Raw genomic sequence first — 21,496 nt, 5'->3', positions numbered from 1 at the left:
TATAATTATTTTATTCTCTGTGAATTTTGTGATTGGTAGTTTTGTTTTGCATTATCCACCCACTACTAATTATTTATATTATTTTTTTTTAAGTATCCTTAAAGTTTATAAAACACTTTTAAAAGTTTCTTTGAAATAGTTACATGACGCTTGCATTATGACCTCATTTACAAAGTGAGCACATAAAGTTCAATGACACATTGTTTTTAAACCAGTGATTGTCAACGTTTAATTTTATGACAATGTTATGAGTTATGATGACTAATGCGGCAATGCCTAATGATCCATATTGAATGTGTACCTTTGTCATTAAAATATAAATATCATGTTGGTATACTCTCCTGCGAATCGTTGCCTTCTTTTCGAAAACGATGTTTATTAACAATTTTGGTCGTCGCGTATTGCATGTTATTATGTACCAGTGGCGAAGAGTGGAGGTAGGCTCTTAAGAAATGCTATAAATAGTGTACATTAAATTTTGTCAGTCATACGTATTTATTTTCATTGACATAAGACTACAATTATTTACAGATGGTTTTGGTTAGTTTTTAAAATTCAATTAAACCCTGCGTTAACCAAGCCATAATAGATAATAGTTAAAAAATACTCGTCTATCTATAAAATATCTAAATGTATGCAATTAAATCATACATAACTTTGGATGTTTTATAAATAGAACAATATTTGTATCTATAGTTTGGTATAGACAGGGCTCAGTGTATTTAAAAATGAACCTACAATGTGTGTAATATGTAATTTTAATCCAACGAAAACAAACAAGTGTGAATGAAAAATTGTGCACAATTTTGTCGTATCGTTCAAAGTATACCAAAATTATTATGGCTTGATTTAGGCAGTGTTTAATTAATTTTTAAAAACTAACCAACACCATCTGTAAATTGTAGTCTTAATTCAATGAAAATAAATACCTATGACTAACAAAGTTTAATGTGCATTGTCTATGGCGGAACTTAACAGATGTTATGTACCTACATACATTTGTTAACTGCGATTGTTTGCGATAAATCATCACCCTTTTCTAATTTGTTGTAAGAAGAAAATACGTATTTTGAATTTTCTATCAACAATAACAAATCTATGTAGTTTTTGGTCCCTCTTTATTAGGTCATTGTCATATTTTATTCATCGACTGAAATATGTACTAACCCGAAATCTACTCTGCCGTTGGTAGGTGTATATACAGATACATACCAATATCACTTATGTATAATGATTGGACTCAAAAAATGATTTAAACCATATTTAAACCTAAAACCTGAAATTGGTATATTATTTTTGTCCCCATCTATGACGATGGCATGTTAGCTATGTAGATTTAATTAATTATTCAAATATTCAATCATACCTACCAATAAGTTCAAAGGGTATGAGATGTGATAAACTCCTCTATTATGAGGTTCAAATTAAATATTAACAACATATTAATAAAAAAAAAAGTCATTCATGGGCTGCAGACAATTATGCCGGTGGCCACATGCGGCCCACTAGCTGTTGTACATCACTGAGTTATTTTTTAGCTCTTTGATTCCAGTTTCTTGAAAACTCATTTTAATTTTATTGTTTAAGTACTAATATATTTTTATTCAGAGCATTTGGCATATTGAGAATCGTTATTTTTATATGTGTAGGCATCATTGACATTCAATTACGCATTTCCTTTTCATTGAAACATTAAAATGTATGCGAATTACACAATTCGACACATTATTCGTCACTACGATTTACGATCCATTCACAAATCTGACACGGTGACTTGTCAAACCGATAAAAAATAATTCATTGAATCTGTGTATGCAAATCGATTTTTTGTCAATACTATTGGAACGGGTACCTACGAGTACGAATTAGATATGTAGGTACATTGATTTTTTTTATAATTTATTGTGCTCACGTAGTTATTTCTAAAGGATTATATTACCACCCGCGATATTTTTTCAAAATCCGATCACGTTTACAAACATGAGGGCCAACGTGTTTTTGGTAGGTTTAAATATAAATATTTGATTTGATTAATAAAAAGAATCAATAATATTATTACATAAATCTATGTAAGTTAAAATGTTAAAGCAAGTTTTGATACAAAACTTTTAAATATAAAAGTTATTAGGTAGTATGTACATCAGTGTCTGCCAAACTGTGTGCCACGGTATACTACTGTGCTGCGACAGCTCGTGAAAGAAGAAATCTGTGAATTCTTCCCAGTCGTAAACGCTTAAGCAAGTAAATTAAATTTTTGTCAGAAGTGCATAAAACAGTAATAAACCTCTCTGATCAATTTCTAAGTATTCTCAATCACTTGATTATCAAAAGTACGAATGGGTCTCCCGTCTCATACTTCGTGGAAGAAAATTTTATACACTTGAAAAACGATCCTATGCACAAAACCTCATTTTCTGAGCTAGGGTTGTCAGCGTGTTAGACTTTGGTTTGGAGTCAATATTCCCGATTAAATCTACAGCCATTAATTTTTTGTTGCCGTTTGGAACGTCGTACCTTTGCGAATAATTAGGTTGTCAGCACTCATGGGCATGATAATATCACGGGAATAATAAAACGGAAACGATACTATTGACATACGTTTTTTTTTCAAAATGAATTGCATCCATCTCACTAATAAAATTATTATTTATATTACTTCCTTGTGTATTATGTTGCTAAAACAATTCATTCATATCAACAAAGTATTTTTTCTGTGGATTTTTATTTGGTGTGCCACGAATCAAAATTGCCACACCCAGTGTGCCGTCAGGTAAAAATTTTTGTCAGACACTGATAGTACATGCATGGTTCATGGATATTTATCTTTTAATAATCATAATTCACAATAAAGTAAAACATTAAAAGCCATTATAAATATATTTTAAATTGTTGAAAAGTTATAGAAATATAATAAATAATTATTTTTATAATAAATCTTATCTAGTTATCGGTAACGCAAGGCAGTCTAGTCCTAGCCAAGGATTTATTAAACTAGTGGAGAAAGCTGATCCAGAATTCATCAGTGCCTATTCCAGAAGTATTGCGATTCTCAGTCATGACGGTGATGACGAGGAATATAATCAATTGTGAAACTGCATGTGTAGGTACCTATTTAAAAATTTTGATCTAATTATTATTTCTACTTACACTATTATACGTAGGTAGAGTTAAATTCAATAGATAACCTGCATTTTTGTTTTTGAAATCCACAACTCAATTTTATTAATTATCTTTAACTTTTTCCAAGGCGTGACACCTACAAAATAATATAGATAGTTAGCGTAATGTAGGCGATATAAATCTTATAATCGTATCAATCAATACCCAGTGATTACCTACACATATTATAACGTATGTAAATTTAATATCGATTTTTATGTTTATTTATACTTTTCTTTAACACCTCCTCAATAATTTGTAGTTTTATCATTTTATTATGTAACTAGAAAGGAGAGGTTCCGCCTACATATCAATAATAACTCCATTGCACATAGTTTATACCTACACTCATAAATTATTACGTTATTATATAGATAGATGTTGTAAAATTCATAGTTAAACATAATATATATTATTTTTACAACATATAAGTCTGTAACAAAAAAAGATCTGAGCAGTTTGAAAACGTTATTGTTAAAATGGTATATTTAAATTTTATATTATCATCTTTTACTGTAATAAATAATACCAACATTGGGTTTTTAACTGTGACTGTTTTTAATGTATACGATTAATTTGATTGTTTTGTTCAATTTATACCCTGTCAGATTATTTAGACACAAAATACAAATAATTTATAACGCTTTTATAAGAACAGTAAATATTATGAAATATAGTTTGTATAAAAAATATTCATATACTTAGGCAGAGAATGAAAAAATGTTAATTTTGCAGCACAGCGTTTTAACCTCTGTCGTAACAAAACTATACATTATGCACGACTATCGAACTGAAAAAATATATTTTACCTTTACAAATAAATTCATTATAATCAACATTTTATCAGCAAATATAGTGGTGTGGTAAGACGTATTTTTATTAAATTCAGCACGCGTAGTGTCCTATTACAAGATTTATGGTCAAATACGAAATACTTAATTTTTCAATTAATCTAAAAATTGATTTTAACACAAAAGGCGCCGATTGAAAGTTAATATGTCACCTGTTATGTCTTAATTTGAGTAGGTACCTAGCCCCGCTAGTATTATATAACAATATAATCTCAAAAAAACATTTGAAAAAACCTTCTTTCTATTGATGGAGCCTAAATGTGACTGGAGCATCTGTCCGGATGCCGCCAGAGGATGCGACACTCCGTACCATTGTGGCACAATTTCAAGGGTTTTGTCCTCGTGGCCGACCCGACCCCCCTTCACCTTGCATCGATGTTACAAAAGCGATCTACGCGCTGCAAGTCTCACATTTTTGGAGGCACGAGACATAGCGATAGAATAGACCGTGACAGGGTGACGTAGTTGTAGTAAACATGGAAGTGAGGCAAAAGGACTCTTGGAACCTAATAATTTTCATACAAAGTCTGAAAAGATAAGAACACGAGTATACCTGGATGTATGGACATATTATATTTTTTAACATATAAAAATAGTACATAGTCAAACTAGAACCCACAGTAGATACAATCTAGAAAAAGATTTGATATATTTGAAAATCTCATTTTCCACAATGTATGCACAGGCTATGTGATTTAATAAATACTTAATCAAAACGTGTTTTTTTTCAGGATTTGGAAGAAACATCATTCCTCGACGTAAAACTCGAAGATGAGTCAGAAGAAATTTTGGGAGCGAAAAGATTTATAAGCGAATTACAAAACCCAGGTATGTACCTACCTACTTAACTGCATCACTTATTTTGTTAATAAATTGTCTTCCTTGAAAAATATCACGTACCCAATAATTATGTAATATTCGTTTATAATAATAAAAGTAAACTTTATGATAAATAGATGGTTGTTTCTGTTTCTAGAAATTTTCGCAGCAATTATGCTAATTATTTTTAAGTGTTTTTGTTGTTCTTGATTCTTCGAAAAGTGATCTCATCTCGATGCAAATATTTGCCAATTTTATATCGAGACATTTGCTTTTAAATTAGTCGAAAACTTTCAAATCTAACAGGCCGATAAAAATAATTTCAAATGACATTCGTAGCATAACAGGCCTCGAAATGTACTAGTGAAGAGTAAAATCTTCGATATTATTATCGCTCCGTCTCGTGGAAAAAATAATATTGTGTCGGGTCGTGAATTATGAAAGTACCGAATTAAATTCACTTATTTTGAATATACGTTTTTAAAATTTAATTTGAAACTTGTAGAGCTCATGGTAAAAATTCATAGGTATTTAAAACGTGGCATAAACCCCGTTTTTCGCCTGCCGCGCCGACAATGTTTGCGTGTTCTAATCTTGTATGCAGAAATCGAATGGTTATTATCCAATTTGACCGCTAAGCTACACATAACAAACATTCGAACACATTAATTATTATTATGTAATATTTATATACTAAACTTAATTACATATAAGAAATGTTAATATTATTTTCATTAAATTATCAAACGATTCGGTTCATAAAATTTTCTGTTTCGATCGCTAACAATAATGTGTCAGACGGTGTTTTAAACTTTCGCAATACTTACGTAATATTGTTTTTAAACATTTTACAAAATAAACATGCTTTAGTGTTTAGTAGAATATAATTATTATATTCCACTTTAAATATGTTTCGAGATCACTTTCGAGTAATTAAACAAATATCATAAGGGTGAAATAAATTACCTACCGACATTCACGATGCGTGCGTTTTCAGGGAACATTTTAATATAAATTAAGCTCTGTGAAAATGGTTTCAGTTGGGTCCAGTGATGAAATTCGGAATATCAGAGATGGGGCCGCATACACCGCCTGGAGTGGCTGGAGCAACTGCTCTATTAAAAAATGCACCCAAAGTCGAAGAAGACGTTGCAAAATGAAGAGAAAATGTGGAGACACAGTGCAAATGGAAGAAAAAGGGTATATAATCATGGTTATCTTATATTATTCACATAATAATGGTTTATTGGTAGTCAATAACATGTACCTACTAAAAGAATATTAAAAATACTTCCTTCAAGCTTTTAACACTTTGACAAGACTCTTATGGGACGTTTAAATTCATTAAAATTTTGAAGCTACAGAATTCACCACAATTTCGCAGAAAATGAGTTAGTTATTTACAGATTTGATGCCAAAAGTATCAATATCTTTTAAAGACAATTCATCTTTTGATTGATTACACATAAACCTGTGGGTCAATTCTATACTTATCGACCTCTAAAGTGATAAATAGTATCAAACTTAGGGTAGGGTTGTATCAAAGTATTAGGACTTATTGTAACAATTACAATACGTTGGTTGTAATTGTTGCAATAAGTGCTATATTTTAACAGCACCTCTCTTGCTGCTATTAAAATATATAACACTTATTGCAACCAACTTTTTGTAATTGTTACAATAAGTGCTAATACTTTGATGCAAACCTACCCTAAGTTTGATAATATTTATCACTTTATCACTTTAGCGATCGATAAGTATAGAATAGACCCACTGGAATACCTAAAACTAAAAGGCCAAAAGTCCATTAAGACAGTATATATTAGCAATACCCGATGCGGGTGGAATATTAGTTTTCAATAAGGCATATTTCTCAAGCGGCACAATTTTCATTTGACTAGCATTAAGTAGAGTAGTTTGTGTGCCAAAGTCCTGAAAGAAACCTCGATAGTAAATGCGAGGTATCCCATAAAGGCATCTAGAAAAAAATATCAACGGCTGAAAAATCTTATATTGCATTTTCCTGAAAATCTTATTTTTTTACTGATTCACTGGCTATCGGATACAGATGCCATAATATATCATTGTTGTCTATAAATTGATATTTTTAAGGTTGGGTATCTCCTCTCATATGCGATTATTTACAGAGGAAAAGGAAACGTTACATATTATAAGTATACAACATAGAGACGCCTCATATTTGGGGGAAAAATCATAATGTTTGTTTGATGAATCTTGGAATGTTATGTCACCGGCGCATTGGGCTACCTGTATTCTATGATATGGTGGGTGGTTAACGTTCAATATGTCAAGCCTACTCTTAACAATAATTCTCAATTGAATAAGTGCCCAAGCAGACGATTGCATTTTTAAACAGTTATACGTGATACAGATACTTTTTTAATAGGTTACCTGCATATCATTAAAAAAATCATATATTATACGAATATATAATATATTATATAATATATTTCAAGTAAATGAACTGTATAATTACATTCGGAAATAATATATTTACATAACCGATTAAAAATTTCAATACCTTACCTTACCTAATCTTGTTGTTATAATCATGTAATTTAATAATCAAAGATTGAAACTATATTGGAATAATATTCATACATAAAATTAACATGTTAGTAAGAATTATTGAGGTAGGTTTATCATATAAATACCTACATACCTCTTCGATATTCATATTTTATAGACATCGTATGCGTAAAAATATTTGGTTACCTACATTTTTTTTTCATTGGCTCTACGATCTGATCTGTATTTTAGCCACCTCTTGGAGAAGTTTCTTAATTATTTTTTTGTGAAAAATGGATGTTAGCTCAATATATCGAGAACATGCTCTGAATCCAAACACACAATCGGAAAAACCATATGTTAATTTGTCAGACCTAGGATTCGCACCCGAAACCTACTACTTCATAAGCGGACACTTTACCGCTCTCCATCTTAATATAACATGAAAAAATATTATTTTTAAACACCTACCTATGCGTATTGTTTATATTCATGTCATACATTTAAAAATAATTTATAACAGAATAAAAACATATACACATTAGACTATTTTTGAAAAAAAAATTAGACCGAAAGAGGGCTCGGACTGATATATCGCAAAATTTTGCCAATTTGAGGCTATTCCAAATCATGACATATTTTCAATAAGAATGTTTCATGCTAAAATCTTATGTATGTTACTATCATAAAATATTTTAATTTATATAGTTTTGAAAAACCTCAGAAACATACCTACTTATGAGAAAATAACCTTGGAAAAAAATACCAGTACATTTTCTATAATAGAAAATCTTACATTCTTCAACCATGAGTAGATGTATTCAGTATTGAATAAAAAAAATAAGAATTACAATATATTTCTCTTCATTTATCTGCCTGTCTGTACCTAATGATAGAAAACACGTGTCAATGTGTAGGAGAGAGCAGGGGCGGCTCTACCTTAAGGGCTCGTGGGTACCATCCCCACATCGTTAACATGTCAAAAACACGCGTCCGATATTTTTATCATGTCATAGTATACCTACTTAATTAAGTAATTAAATGAACAATTTAATTTATTTATCCATCTAAACCCGTCGCATAAAACAATGATTATACATGGTGTAATACCCATAAATGATGATTACACGGTATTAAAATAGTTAATTAAAAATGCCCTATTTTACTGTGACACATATGAATGTACAAATTAAGAAAGCTGTGGCGTTTATTTTTTGATGACCGGGGTCACTCGGGCTCAACCCGTCGCCGCGGTATAAATCTCGTTCTGGAAATGATGTGTATTCACTAGAGAAATTACTCATTTCCTCATTAATAAAATCATATTATTATATGTAGGTTACTACATAATGTATAATATGAGAAAGTAGGTAGGTATGTATATTTAATACTTAATGGTTAAACCCCACCGCCTAGAAAGTCGTCGAGCCGTCACTGGGAGAGAGGTAGACAGGGAGAAGATGGCTTAAAAGGGGTAAGGTGAGAGAAAATATTCATGTAAACGCAAATTCTAAAACTGAAAAATAAACTGACACGCAAATAAAGAAATCATTAATTTTAATCGGGTCGTGAAAGCAAACAAAATGACAAGGATACTCTCATAATAGTTTGACAAATGCCTACAGTGCAGTACCTTCTAGCATATCGAGTACATAATATTATATTGAAAATATTAAACAATATTATAATGAATTTGTGACTGATTGACGGACAGGTCTAAAGAAGTATGGTGTTGGATAGGAAACACGATTTTGAAAAATCTCTAAAATGTTTGTCTGAGAATTTTTGAAATTCAAAATAATTTGTTTTGCTAAACTAAGTCACATCCAAGAATATTGACAGGTGGCACTGCCATCTGGTAATTTTTTCTAGTTTATAGATTTATGATTATTTTACACATATTTATTATAATATTAAATTTAATATGGGTAACGGAGAGGTATTATAGAGACAATTTTAAAGTTTCTTAAATTTATATAAGAGGTTGTCATATATTATATTATAAATTCAAAATATTATTTTTGTTCCGTAGATGCAAGTTCAGCAGAATACATGGCCGGAAACGCGTTAAGTGTGGTCGGAAAAGATGGAAGGAGCGCAATAAACATAACAAGGATAAAACAAGTTTTCACAACAGTATACAAAATGCTACCAGAAATGCAGCAGGATTGCAAGATAGAAGAAAGTATAGGTTTAAAATAGTCTCTGTAAGTTGTATTGTCACAGTAATACACAACTATTCATCCCAGTGATATTATTTATTTTTTACTTTATTAGATACATACCTAAATATTGTTTTCTATCTAGGTAGGTACCTACCTCTAATGAATTAATATTATACCAACCTGATAAAATTATAAATAAATTATTTTTTCTAGAATAAAAAGGATGTACTTGAAAGGAAAGTTCTTCCGAGTAAATCCAGTAAATGGTACTCCAGATGGAGTCGTTGGTCACCTTGCTCCAGAGCATGCACTACCCACAGAAAGAGGTAATTTTCTAATTTTAGAACCATTTAACATTATTTTTATATAATATTGTTTGAGATTTTCACAGTTATTTGTCGTGGTATTTGAGTTGTCATAGTTTTTTTCCCTTCTTCTTTCCTTGGTGTTTTTATTCGATGCAGAAGGTAATTCAACGTCATCTCAAGAGATTCTCTCTTGAGAATAGAAGAATGAAGAACACATAGTGTCAACCTAAAAACCTTAGACATTTATTTTTCAATTATGTACTTCACATGTTTAATTCAATTTATCATTGTTGTATTATAAGAATTATACTTATTTTTTCAGATGGTGTAAACGACCAAAGCTATGTGCACGTGACATAATAAAGGAAACTGCGTACTGTTATCTCGAAGGAACGTATTGCCAAAAATGGATTAATAAAAAAATACAAGGCAACAAAAATAAACGTAAGCAGTTTGACAAACTATTTGTAAAGTATGCTATGATTCCCATTAATAGTTTACTGATGTGTGAAATGTGTTTATAAAAATTATTAAAAAATATATTTATTTTATACAACAAATTTCACCCCAGTTCTACTTTATCATACATTCCAAATTATACGTTTTGAGTAAAAATTATTTCAAATGATGTTAGTATAAATAATATGTATATTTATGGCACAGTCGATTTTCCCATATGACCGGTAGAATTGGGTGGGAGAGAATGATATATTATATCTATAGTTATCTGAATCATAACAAAACTTATCAATATTAATATTTACATATAAAAGGAAACACTATCTTGTTAAATAATTTTCACACTGTCTATTTTTCAGAATATGGTGAATATTTTGTCGATACTGTTGTGGAAGAGGTCCACAATCGAGATAGAAATGATATTGAGGAATCAAATTCGGTGCACCACACGATAACACAGTCTCAATGTGGTATTCTTTACAGCACAAGAAATACAACTGCAAAGAAAAGTGCTTGGTCTATGACAAGAATAGTTGGAGGAAAACCATCTCCAAAAGGAAAATGGCCTTGGCAAGTGGCTATATTAAATAAATTTAAAGTAAGACACTCTTGCTTACAATTTAATGTATCTTTTATCGTTTCACCGATTTATTTAAAAACAATATTATGTAGGGAGTTTTATTCGGTAAACAAAGAGTACCTAATCTGTAAAGTAGCCCGATGATTGTCTTAAATTTCGTGCAGTTGTATTATGTATTCATGTTTGTTTATTTATTGCAAGTATTTCTTGTTACTGAACATAATCATAATTATTATGAAATAATGTGTAACAATTAAAATATCCTTGTGAAATTGCAAAATTTCAGGAAGCTTTTTGTGGCGGTACCTTAGTATCGACTCGATGGGTTTTAACTGCAGCACATTGTATTCGAAGACGTCTTTATGTCCGATTAGGAGAATACAATCTCGCCGCTAAAGATGACACAGAAATAGAAATGAGAATAAGTCAAACCATCGTACATCCGGGCTATGATTCTGAAACTGTGGACAATGATGTAGCGCTGTTAAGGTATTTACAATACAAATTTATGATTGATTTTAGTTTATAATGAATAGGTATTTTTATTGCCAATCGATATTTTTATTAAATTTAGTATAATATAATTTAGTGTACAGTGTACATACATAAATATATTGTGGTAGGTACAAATATCGACGAACCGAAAATATCTAAATTTTCACTTTTACATCAAACTAGATTAGAGATGATTCAAGTTTTATATTCTTACATAATTTTTGAATATTTAAATAAAAGATAATATTGTCTTCAATTTTATATTTCAGATTATAAATTACAATAATAAAATATAATATATAATAAAATTGCTTTGTTTCATAGACTGCCATCTGTGAATAGACATTCTCGTAATCTTGGAGTGGCCTGCCTTCCCAAACAGAAGCAACCTCTGCCAGTAAATAAGCTTTGCACAATTATTGGTTGGGGTAAGAGACGAAGTACAGACGTTTATGGAACTGATGTCTTACACGAAGCTCAGGTTATTTATCATTCTTACACTATTACATTTTATATTATGTATTTACAGTTTTGATTGATAGAATAAATAAAATCACGATTTTACAAAACTGAGCGAAGTTATTATGAAATGAAATAATCACTACATAGTAATACATATTATGTACTCCTTCGTAAACTCATTAGAAATTTTTATGTGAATGTGTTGAAGCCACTGCTTTTTATTTGACATGAGTGAGTGACATGACAAATGTTTATACCTATAGCGTTGCATCAAAATACCTAATAATACATTACATTATAATAGAAAATTAAATGCACATATATGTATGAGCCTATATTCTTCTGGAACATTATGACTTGAATGGAAGAATTTAATGGCCTAGTCATAGTGGGAGATTATAAAAAAGAAATCATTAAAAATGAAAATCAGTCTTTTTGGTATTTAATCTAATGATTCCTTATTTGTTCTAGGTTCCTATTGTCTTACCAGATGTCTGCAAAAATACATATGTTGACTACTACATCACATCCAATATGTTCTGCGCCGGTTATCGCAGGGGTCGAATGGATTCGTGTGCAGGAGATTCTGGAGGTCCCCTCTTATGCAAGGATCCTTTGCAGCCTAATCAACCGTGGACCATCTTTGGCATAACAAGTTTTGGTGACGGCTGCGGCAAAAGAGGAAAATATGGAATTTATACTCGGCTGCCCAATTATGTCCGGTGGATTAATAAAGTTATAAAAATGGGTGACTATCATGACAGATAGTAATTAAGCTGTGTTAATAACTTTATTGTGTAAAATAAGTGTGTGATGTATCGTGCTGTCATATGAACAATATTATTAGATGTTTTTTTGTTATGAGGATATAACTAATATCCACTAGCGTAATATTAAACTTGTCTTATGTTTCTAACAAGGTTGGTAAGTTGTAGACAGATTGTGCTAATAATAACTGATTAGCAATCCAGTTTTTTTCATGAAGTAAAAATACGGACATATTTATTAATTTTTCAAATAAAAGGACTTTACATGTAAATATTATTATCTAGAACCCTTATTATGAATACATATTATAATATTATACTTTCAATATTGTATAAATTATTAATAATCTAGCAATCTTTGTAAAAAGTTTATTTTTACTGTAGGTACCTAGGTACAATGTACATCACCTAATAAAGAAAAGAGTCTCATAATATTATTACACTAATGCTTTTTTTATCTATATCTACAGCATGTGAAGATCTTAGACTGATAGCACGACTTGTTAGGTATAATAATGTTGACAATTACCTACCTTGTCCCCCGCCACCTCTATAACCATCACATAAAGATAATAATCAAATGGGTAGCAAGGAATCCTTAGAAAAAAGAAGTAGGTACCAGAATCCCAGTGGCGTGCGGTGACTTTTGCATGTAGGGATGCTAGACTGCGGCAAGTATAACGTGAACCGTGGCCGTTTCATTATTTGTGCGTACTGCATTTTGAAATTAGGCACATCATATATAAATATCTTCTTCTTCTTTCTTCTTTGACCATATCTGCTCCTCAGTTAGAGCATGTGGACAGTACATGGCGCATCCAAGAATCACTGTTTCTCATCAGAGTTTTTTCATCCTCCTAGGTGATTCTAGCATCCTGCAGCTCCTCTGTATACACTCTGGGGATGGTATTTAGCCGCCTTCCAGGAGGCCAGGAGACTGGTCCAACGTCAACTCGTCCACTCTCAATATAATGAGGCTACATGGTTTTCTCTCTTATCTCCACGTTACTCCTAAAGTTATACCACCACACACCCAGTATCCACTGCAAATATTTCAACTCTTGACACTCAGTATACGGATACACAGGGCGCTTAACGTTAGCGGACAGTAAAGCCAGTCCAAATTTTTTTCTTCTTAATTTCCTTCTTTTAGCACTTCGGTGCATGTTGTAGCATTAAGCAGTAGTTGAGCACTTAAAATTACTTTTTTCAGACACGTTTATAGCGTCATGAAAGGCAGCTGTACATACATGACGGGTGGCAGTGGGAACCTAGGTAGCTCAGTATACTGAACTTAATAAGGTACCATGACTCCCTACCGTAAATCAGCACCATCAGAATGCAAGCCTCGAATAGGCGAATAACAGTATCAGCTGATGGATATTACGGACTTTGCAACATTCCTAATTTCCGATTTTAACATAATTTATTTTATTAGCAGACCAAGCTGAATTTAACACGTGCCATAATAGAAATATATGTGCTTAAAGAAGAAGACGAAGGAACTATTGGGTTATCAAATAAGAGCTACATATAATGAACTTTTCTCTCAATAAGTTGAATGTGTTATGTGCTGTACGGTTCTTGTTGGAACCACATATCATCCAGTTCAAAATCGTCTAATTCATGCCAGAAAAGATCAGTAATGTTTCTGTAGCAATCTTCATTGACAGTAACTGCATTGCCACTTTCGTTTTCAAAAAAATACTAATCTAATTACACCTCAAGACCAGCGGCGGCTCCTCTAATACCATGCAAGTGCTACACACTGCCTGCATTTTTGAAGACATCGCTCAACTTTTCATTGTTATTCATATGTGTATCACTCACTTCGCGAAGTAGAACATGTAGCAGTATTATGAACAATACTACGTTCATGGGCGCAAAGCGATTGCGATCCAAATAGATTTTCAGTTTGCACAGGATTTCAATGAGGTCATTGTATACTTCTTAAGCCGTGGTCCAATGTTCCTGTAGTAGCGTTTTGTGTAGCATTTTTTACACACTTTATGATCGGCGCACGAAATTAGGACTCTAGAAACAAAAACGCCAGTTTCTGTTTTATAACAATGTTGACGAGTTAATTTTTAACACTTTTCATTTAAGATTTAATGAATCGCCAACATTTTACGAAAATACGAACCGCCGCATTTATTTCTAAACCACTCAAATACATTACTACATGAGTAGTAGGTCGTAACTGAATATTAAATAAGAACGATAATATAAGAGAAACATACTTTTAATGCCATATAAATACATCAGAAATAAAACTGAGTTCGAACGAACGTTGATTTACAATATAAATATTACCCACGTAATGTTAGTTCATTTTATAATTTCACATAAATTAATAATAATGTGAGATTTAAAAAATAAACATACTGCTATCCACTTTTAACAAAGTGAATTACCCAGACGTTTGGCTGACGCAGCATTGTGCGGAGCCTAAAGCCATAAACGGTGACATTTATATTTCTTTATTGATATTAAATCATTAAGTGTTCAAAAACTTTTTTAAGAAATAGAATAAATAAACAGACATATTTAATTTACCTTCTGAGAAGTTCGACGTTTCAGTCATTTTACACTAAGATATTATCTTAGTTTATGGCCTTCGATGATTAAGATAATCATGAAGTGACGCTTTACGACCTCCACATGGCTAGGACACGTGTTCCTGATGCCGCCAAAGAGTGTGACACTTCGTACCCTTATGGCAGGTTCCGTTGCCATGGCCGGCCCTCCCTCACCCTGCAGCGGTGCCACAAAAGCGACCTATGTGCTGCAGGTCTGACATGGCGGGAGGCGCAAGAGTTGGCGATGGACTGAGGGAAGTGGCGCGAACTTGTGCTTGCCCTAAGCTCCAATGCTGGGTCGTGACAGGGTGAAAGAAGAAGATCTTCTCTTTATAGAAGGTAAACCATTGCGCACTACCAGAAAATGCTATTTTGAAGACCACCGGCCGCCACTGCTGAAGACCATGAACCACACCAAACTGTTATTTTTGTAGATGTAAACGTGTTTCAAGAATAGCATGTGGGTTTTCATTACTACAAATGCGACAATTGTGCTTATTTATGAAGCAATTTAACCAAAAATGAGCTTCAACGCTAGAGAAGATTTTTTCATGAAATAATGGGTCTATTTCAAGTTTCTCTAAAGCACAATCAGCAAAATTTCGATGCACAAAATGGTCATTTGGTTTAAGTTCTTGTGTTCACTGTATTTTATACGCCTTCAAATGCAAATCTTTATAAAGAATATTCCATTTAGTGCAGGGCACGAAATGGAACGGAACGCACCGGAGCGCCGTTCCGGCTCGTGAAATTTGTAAAATTGTCGCTCCGTCTCGTGGAATATGTTGACCGTCTGAGCTAGATATGCCATAGAATAAAAAATCTGATACACTTATTTTTATAAAATACACATACGATTTCATAACTATGTAAATATCTTCAGAAAATTTGTCGAGCGCTCCGGTTCGTAAACTTTTCCATTTCGAGCGCTGATTTAGTGCCATTAGAAAATCCAAGTACTTGAGAACAACGTGTAATTGACTGTTCTGGATTTTCATCCACATTTTGATTCACAATATCAATATTTTAAACAGTACGTTTATGTTTTTGGCGGGTTGGATTCCATCACAAACATTACTATTTAACTCGAATTATCCAATTAAATTACAAATAGTAAGCTTTGTACTTCGATTATTTTGATAATCAGTTTCATATAACCTGGAATTATTTTTTAAAACATAATTAATCACCCGTAAGACAATATAAAATAATTTGTTGTAATTTTTTTCCCTGGTTAATTCATTTTTAAAAACATCTGATAGTGGCCTACCCAGTGGCGGCCGGTGATCATAAAATTAGGGAGTGCATGCAAAAACATGCATTTTCGTTTTTGTGGTATTGAAAAAAATCGGCAATAGCCTTCAGAGTGGAGATAGGCTTATGCTTAAATATATAATACATCTTGGGGGGGGGGGGTGGGTTGAGAAACGAAACGACGCTCACATTCACTGACAGCATTTATTTATTGTCAAAGTTATAAAGTCCAAGCTTCTGGATATGATAGGTATGATGCAAAAGGCATACAAACTCTTTTCGATTTTTATTGTAATACATTTCATATGTGCCAACGTAGTTTCCACGTTTGACACTCCTAACTTCCATAAATTATAACTGATGCAAGTATTTTAGACAATATGTCATTGGTACAAAGCCGTAAACTTCTCATTTGTGTAGCTCCGATAGGTAGTACGCGGGTTATGGTCGGTTGAAGTTCACATACTGACGCAATTCGGGCATATCTTATACTCCCCTTTCGGTTATTTGCATCCCACATTCTCCGCATATACCTACGCGCTGTATCATTTTGATAAATACTATGGATCGGTGATTTTTCAACGGGATATAGTTACTATCTGTTAAAAAATTGCTAATACTTTGTACACCTCAACTCCAGAATTGCACTCCAAATGGGACTGATTTGAAAAACGTATTCAAAATGAAAAATACTTCGGTAACACGAATATTGTATTTGATAGAATAATTTATATTTCTTTTCTTCAATAATTGACATTGGAAAATTGCGTTGTTCATCTTCTTAAAAAATATTTTATCCTCTTTTACATTCAAAATAACGCTCATACTCCACATACACTATTGAAATACCTAATATTGTAGAAATTGTTACAATGTAACGCTTTTGTTAAATAACTACTTCTCTTAGAGTAGTATAAGTAGGTACGTAAAAAATTGTAGTATGTATATTATATTATGTAAAGGTTATTAATAGTTTATCAATTACTTACTTACAAGTTTACTTTGCTCTAGGCATAATAAAATTATTTAATTTTTAAAGGTAAAATAAATATAAAATTGGTATTTGTATGTTGAGATTGCTACACCTAACTTAATGAACACAATATCACTCTAATCGATATTTTGATCGATTCAATATTATATGGCAAACAACGTAGCATTTACCTCATAACGTACGAAATAATAATATAATAATTTGAAATATTACGCGGGAATCTTGTACCGACTTCAAAAGCGTTTGTGAGTTATTATTATTCGCGCCAGTCAAACACAGCATTGTCGTGAAATGTCGTCTGCGCTCGTAAGCTCAGATTGGGAGGCACAGTGTCCCAAGTGAGGTAAATATTGCACGTTCGGAAATAAAAAAAGATCACAACTGAGCCCACATTATCGGCAGCGTGAAAAAAAAATCATCGCCAGGCGGTTCGATTTCTCTCCTGCACAATTAATACTACGAAGGACGTATCTACGCATACATGCAGGCCGCCAGAAATTACGCGCATTTTATGCGTGCAGACGGGCGACAAATTAAAGATATTTTACAATAATTAATTCATACAATATGTAGGTATTTGAATACGTACTTATTATTACATAGTTACGTAATAATTTGGGAGATCAGTGCACCTTTGCTCCTATACAAGAGCCGTCCCTGGGCCTACCTATTTGTTTTGTTGTTCATCGCAAGAGTGTGCAAAGCATTGGGGCGCAATTGGACAAGGAGGCTTAAATCTCAATCAGATAGTTGTGAACACATTGACTGCTGACTAGATAATTACTTTTTAATTACCACATTTAAATAGCATGCCAATTATATCGAAAGGCCACCTAATCGTTACGCGCTAGGAACGTCCTTAGCGTCCAATGACTTTATGAAAAATTTTCTGTTATGAATTTTTGTGAATGATAAATACACAAATACAGATTAATTATAAATCGCACGAAAATCTGAAAAAAATTTAGAAGGAAAGCCAAAAAAGCTAAGCCTCTCAGTACATTGATTCAACTATCGAGACAATTTCTTCTATGGTATATTCGTGTTAACAAACAATCACAACGTTAGCTGATTTTAAAAAGCGCGCACGCCAATCTTGCGTGGATAGCCGTGAGCGTGAATGCGGGATGCAAGGCGGGATGCGTCGTGCGACCACCAGTCTGTGGCACTGGCAAGCACGCAACACCGTCGGACGTATGGTCGCTTCCATTGTGTGCGTTATCGCCATACTGTGTCTCGTGAGATTTTGCGATCGACTTTTAATTACACATTGATAAGAGTACAAGTTGCTAGAACAATGGCGTCAAGTAGAAAGACGTTGGATCAAAGAAGACAAGAGTCACAGAAGAACTGAGAAGTTTTCACGACAGATGGACCATAAACTATTTTTTCGTGGAATTTAAAACAAAGGCAATATGCTTGATATGCAATAATTCTGTTTCTGTCTTGAAAGTATGAGGGGCAATTTCGACAAGACCAAGTAAATGAATTAAAAAGAAAACTTTCTGCACAATATCGGATATTTACTAGAGTCAACATGCTATGTAAAAGCTAGTTATGCAGTAGCCATGATACTAGCAAAAAAATCGAAACCATATTTAGATGGTGAAATGGTTAAGGAATGTTTGGAGAGTGTCGTTGAAATTCTATGCCCAGAAAAGAAAACGGATTTCTCAAAAATAAGCCTGTCTCGTCAAACTACTACTAGGCGTGTGGACGACATTGGAAAACATATTGAAGATAATTTGAAAAATCGAGCATTGAATGAAAGCACAGACCTAACAGATACCGCCCAAGTGGCGATTTGGCTCTATGTTACGACCGTACTCCCTGATAAACGTCAGACAGGGGGGTGTATCAGGCATACACCTAAGAGGTATTAAATGATTTGTATGCAGTCCAGACTGTAGAGATCTGTTGGATCGACTGCTTAACAAAATGGCGGTATGTCATGTGACAGGATATTGTAGATATCTACTAGAACTACTGTTACAAAATGGCGATGAAAAATGTGACCAGCTATCATAGATGTTATCCAGCTATATTGTACATTTATATTTGCCATGTGTAATAAATATTTTTTTTATTCAACGAATAATTACAAGATTTAGAAATGTCATACTTACATAATTTTAAAACAATTCTGAAAAATATATAACTACTAGAAAAAATCTTTTTGAAACAAATACGACACCCAGCAGGATCGTGAAGGATTAAATAATTATAATGTATGTTTATTATCTCTTCATTATTTATTAATGTTTCTTTATTAAATAAATATATTCTTTGAACCTTGTGTTTATCAAGTGGAGAAATCTTATTTCAATTATTTCCAGTAATTTAATTATCCTCTAGATAATTTATTAATAATATTTCATATTACAGAGTTTTTATTGTGCAGCATGTTTATTAGGTATATTGTTATAATTTATAATAAATTGTGACATATTATTTAATTTGTGATATATGGATGTTAGTATTGTTGCAAAAAAATACCTACCTATACCATACCTACTATAAGTGATATTATATTTATATACATATTCATATCGTTATCATCATCAACTAGGATCAATCCACTGCTGGATGAAGGGTTCCGCAACCTGATTCTACTACTAGCGGTTAAACAAATTCGTGATAGTATACCTATTTCTATCATCCTTATCGACATCGACCTGAACCAATCCACTGCTGGATAAAGGCCTCCCTACCCTGATTCTACTCCTTTCTGTCATTTGAATTGCTGTATTTACCAAAATCGTTAATATTATATTTATCTACATATTCATATCGTTATTATCATCATCATCAACAACTACGGTCAATCCACTGTTGGATAAAGGATTCCTCAACTTGATTCTATTACTAGCGGTTAAACGAATTTGTGATATTATACCTATTTCTATCATCCTTATCAACATCGACCTGAACCAATCCACTGCTGGATAAAGACCTCCCTAGCCTGATTCTACTCTTTTCTGTCATTTGAATTGCTATATTCGGTTGTATAATTGGTATATCGGTTGAGTGGATTTTGCGTTAAAATCAGACAAACGGATAGACAGATAGAGATTACAAGTTTATATCATGGGCCAAACATAAATATACGTCAGTAAATTTGTACCTTAATCTCGATTCAATTTACTCTGTGACCATATCGTGCTTATTGATTTAATAAGTGTTTGTCGTACTGTATATTTTTATCTTTTAACATTTTTGATGCGCCATTTTTTTTGATCTAGCCTTTCTATTTTAAATAATAATGTGTAAATTATCATTTTCGTTGTGTCATCTTGACTGACTTACAAATAAATAATTATTTATCATTCGCTTAACTCCAGATCATATCCAAAATGAAAACACTCATGAATCCATGAGGTAGGTATTGCAAAAAAAAAAAAAAACAATGTGACTTTCAACAGATGGCACACCGATCAGGAATCAAACGTACTAACCATAAGTACTCTGCTCTGAGACATTCGCAGCAGAGAGGTTAAAATGGAATATAATACATCATAATATTTATCCTATGAAAATAAGTTTATTAGGTCGAGAGTTCTTATTTTGAATATTTATATTTTGTTTACTGGATTTTTCAAATGTCAAATGAATATGAAACAAAACACAACCGGATTGGTGAAAAACACATTGAAATCTACTAAAACGTGTGTGAAATTAAATATTTTTCGTAATAATTGACTAGTGATAATTAATATTAGATAAAATTTATTAAATAATGTCAAAGGATAGGTGTGCAGTAAAAGGGTGTGATAATTTACCAACCACGAGTAAGAAGAGTTAATAAAACATGAAACGGTGGTGAAATTCTGTCGATCCCAAAGACTAAGGTGGGCTGGACACGTTGAGAGAATGCCTGAGCACAGGACGCTAAAAATCATGACCAAGTGGATCCCACAGCGGAAACGGTCTAGGGGCAGACCAAAGAAGAAGTGGGCTGACTGTATCGAAAAGGACTGGAGAAAGATGGGGAGGGCTGGAGACTGGAGAGGAGCAGCCAGGGAAAGGAGCGTGTAGAGGACAATTGTAGAGGAGGCCAAATCCCGCCCCGGGATGT

The 21,496-nt window shown here is 32.6% G+C and overlaps 1 protein-coding gene across 1 annotated transcript in view; it reads left to right on the top strand.

Annotated features, from left to right (window-relative positions):
• Nucleotides 1–16,382, top strand: part of LOC147068175 (uncharacterized) — a 55,215-nt gene extending 38,833 nt beyond the window's left edge. The window contains exons 3-11 of the mRNA XM_085952791.1: nt 4,742–4,838; nt 5,870–6,029; nt 9,391–9,565; nt 9,737–9,849; nt 10,154–10,275; nt 10,650–10,888; nt 11,157–11,359; nt 11,690–11,846; nt 12,299–16,382. Coding sequence (XP_085808917.1) covers nt 4,742–4,838; nt 5,870–6,029; nt 9,391–9,565; nt 9,737–9,849; nt 10,154–10,275; nt 10,650–10,888; nt 11,157–11,359; nt 11,690–11,846; nt 12,299–12,595 — 1,563 coding nt within the window. The 3' untranslated portion in view covers nt 12,596–16,382. The remainder of the gene's footprint in view (nt 1–4,741; nt 4,839–5,869; nt 6,030–9,390; nt 9,566–9,736; nt 9,850–10,153; nt 10,276–10,649; nt 10,889–11,156; nt 11,360–11,689; nt 11,847–12,298) is intronic.
• Nucleotides 16,383–21,496: the final 5,114 nt, after the last annotated feature.

This window comes from Rhyacophila brunnea, unplaced genomic scaffold, assembly GCF_057557595.1.
Source record: "Rhyacophila brunnea isolate RB1 unplaced genomic scaffold, BYU_Rbru_1.0 scaffold_3, whole genome shotgun sequence".
NCBI classification, from domain to species: domain Eukaryota; kingdom Metazoa; phylum Arthropoda; class Insecta; order Trichoptera; family Rhyacophilidae; genus Rhyacophila; species Rhyacophila brunnea.
This window is presented reverse-complemented; position numbering and strand designations above follow the sequence as displayed.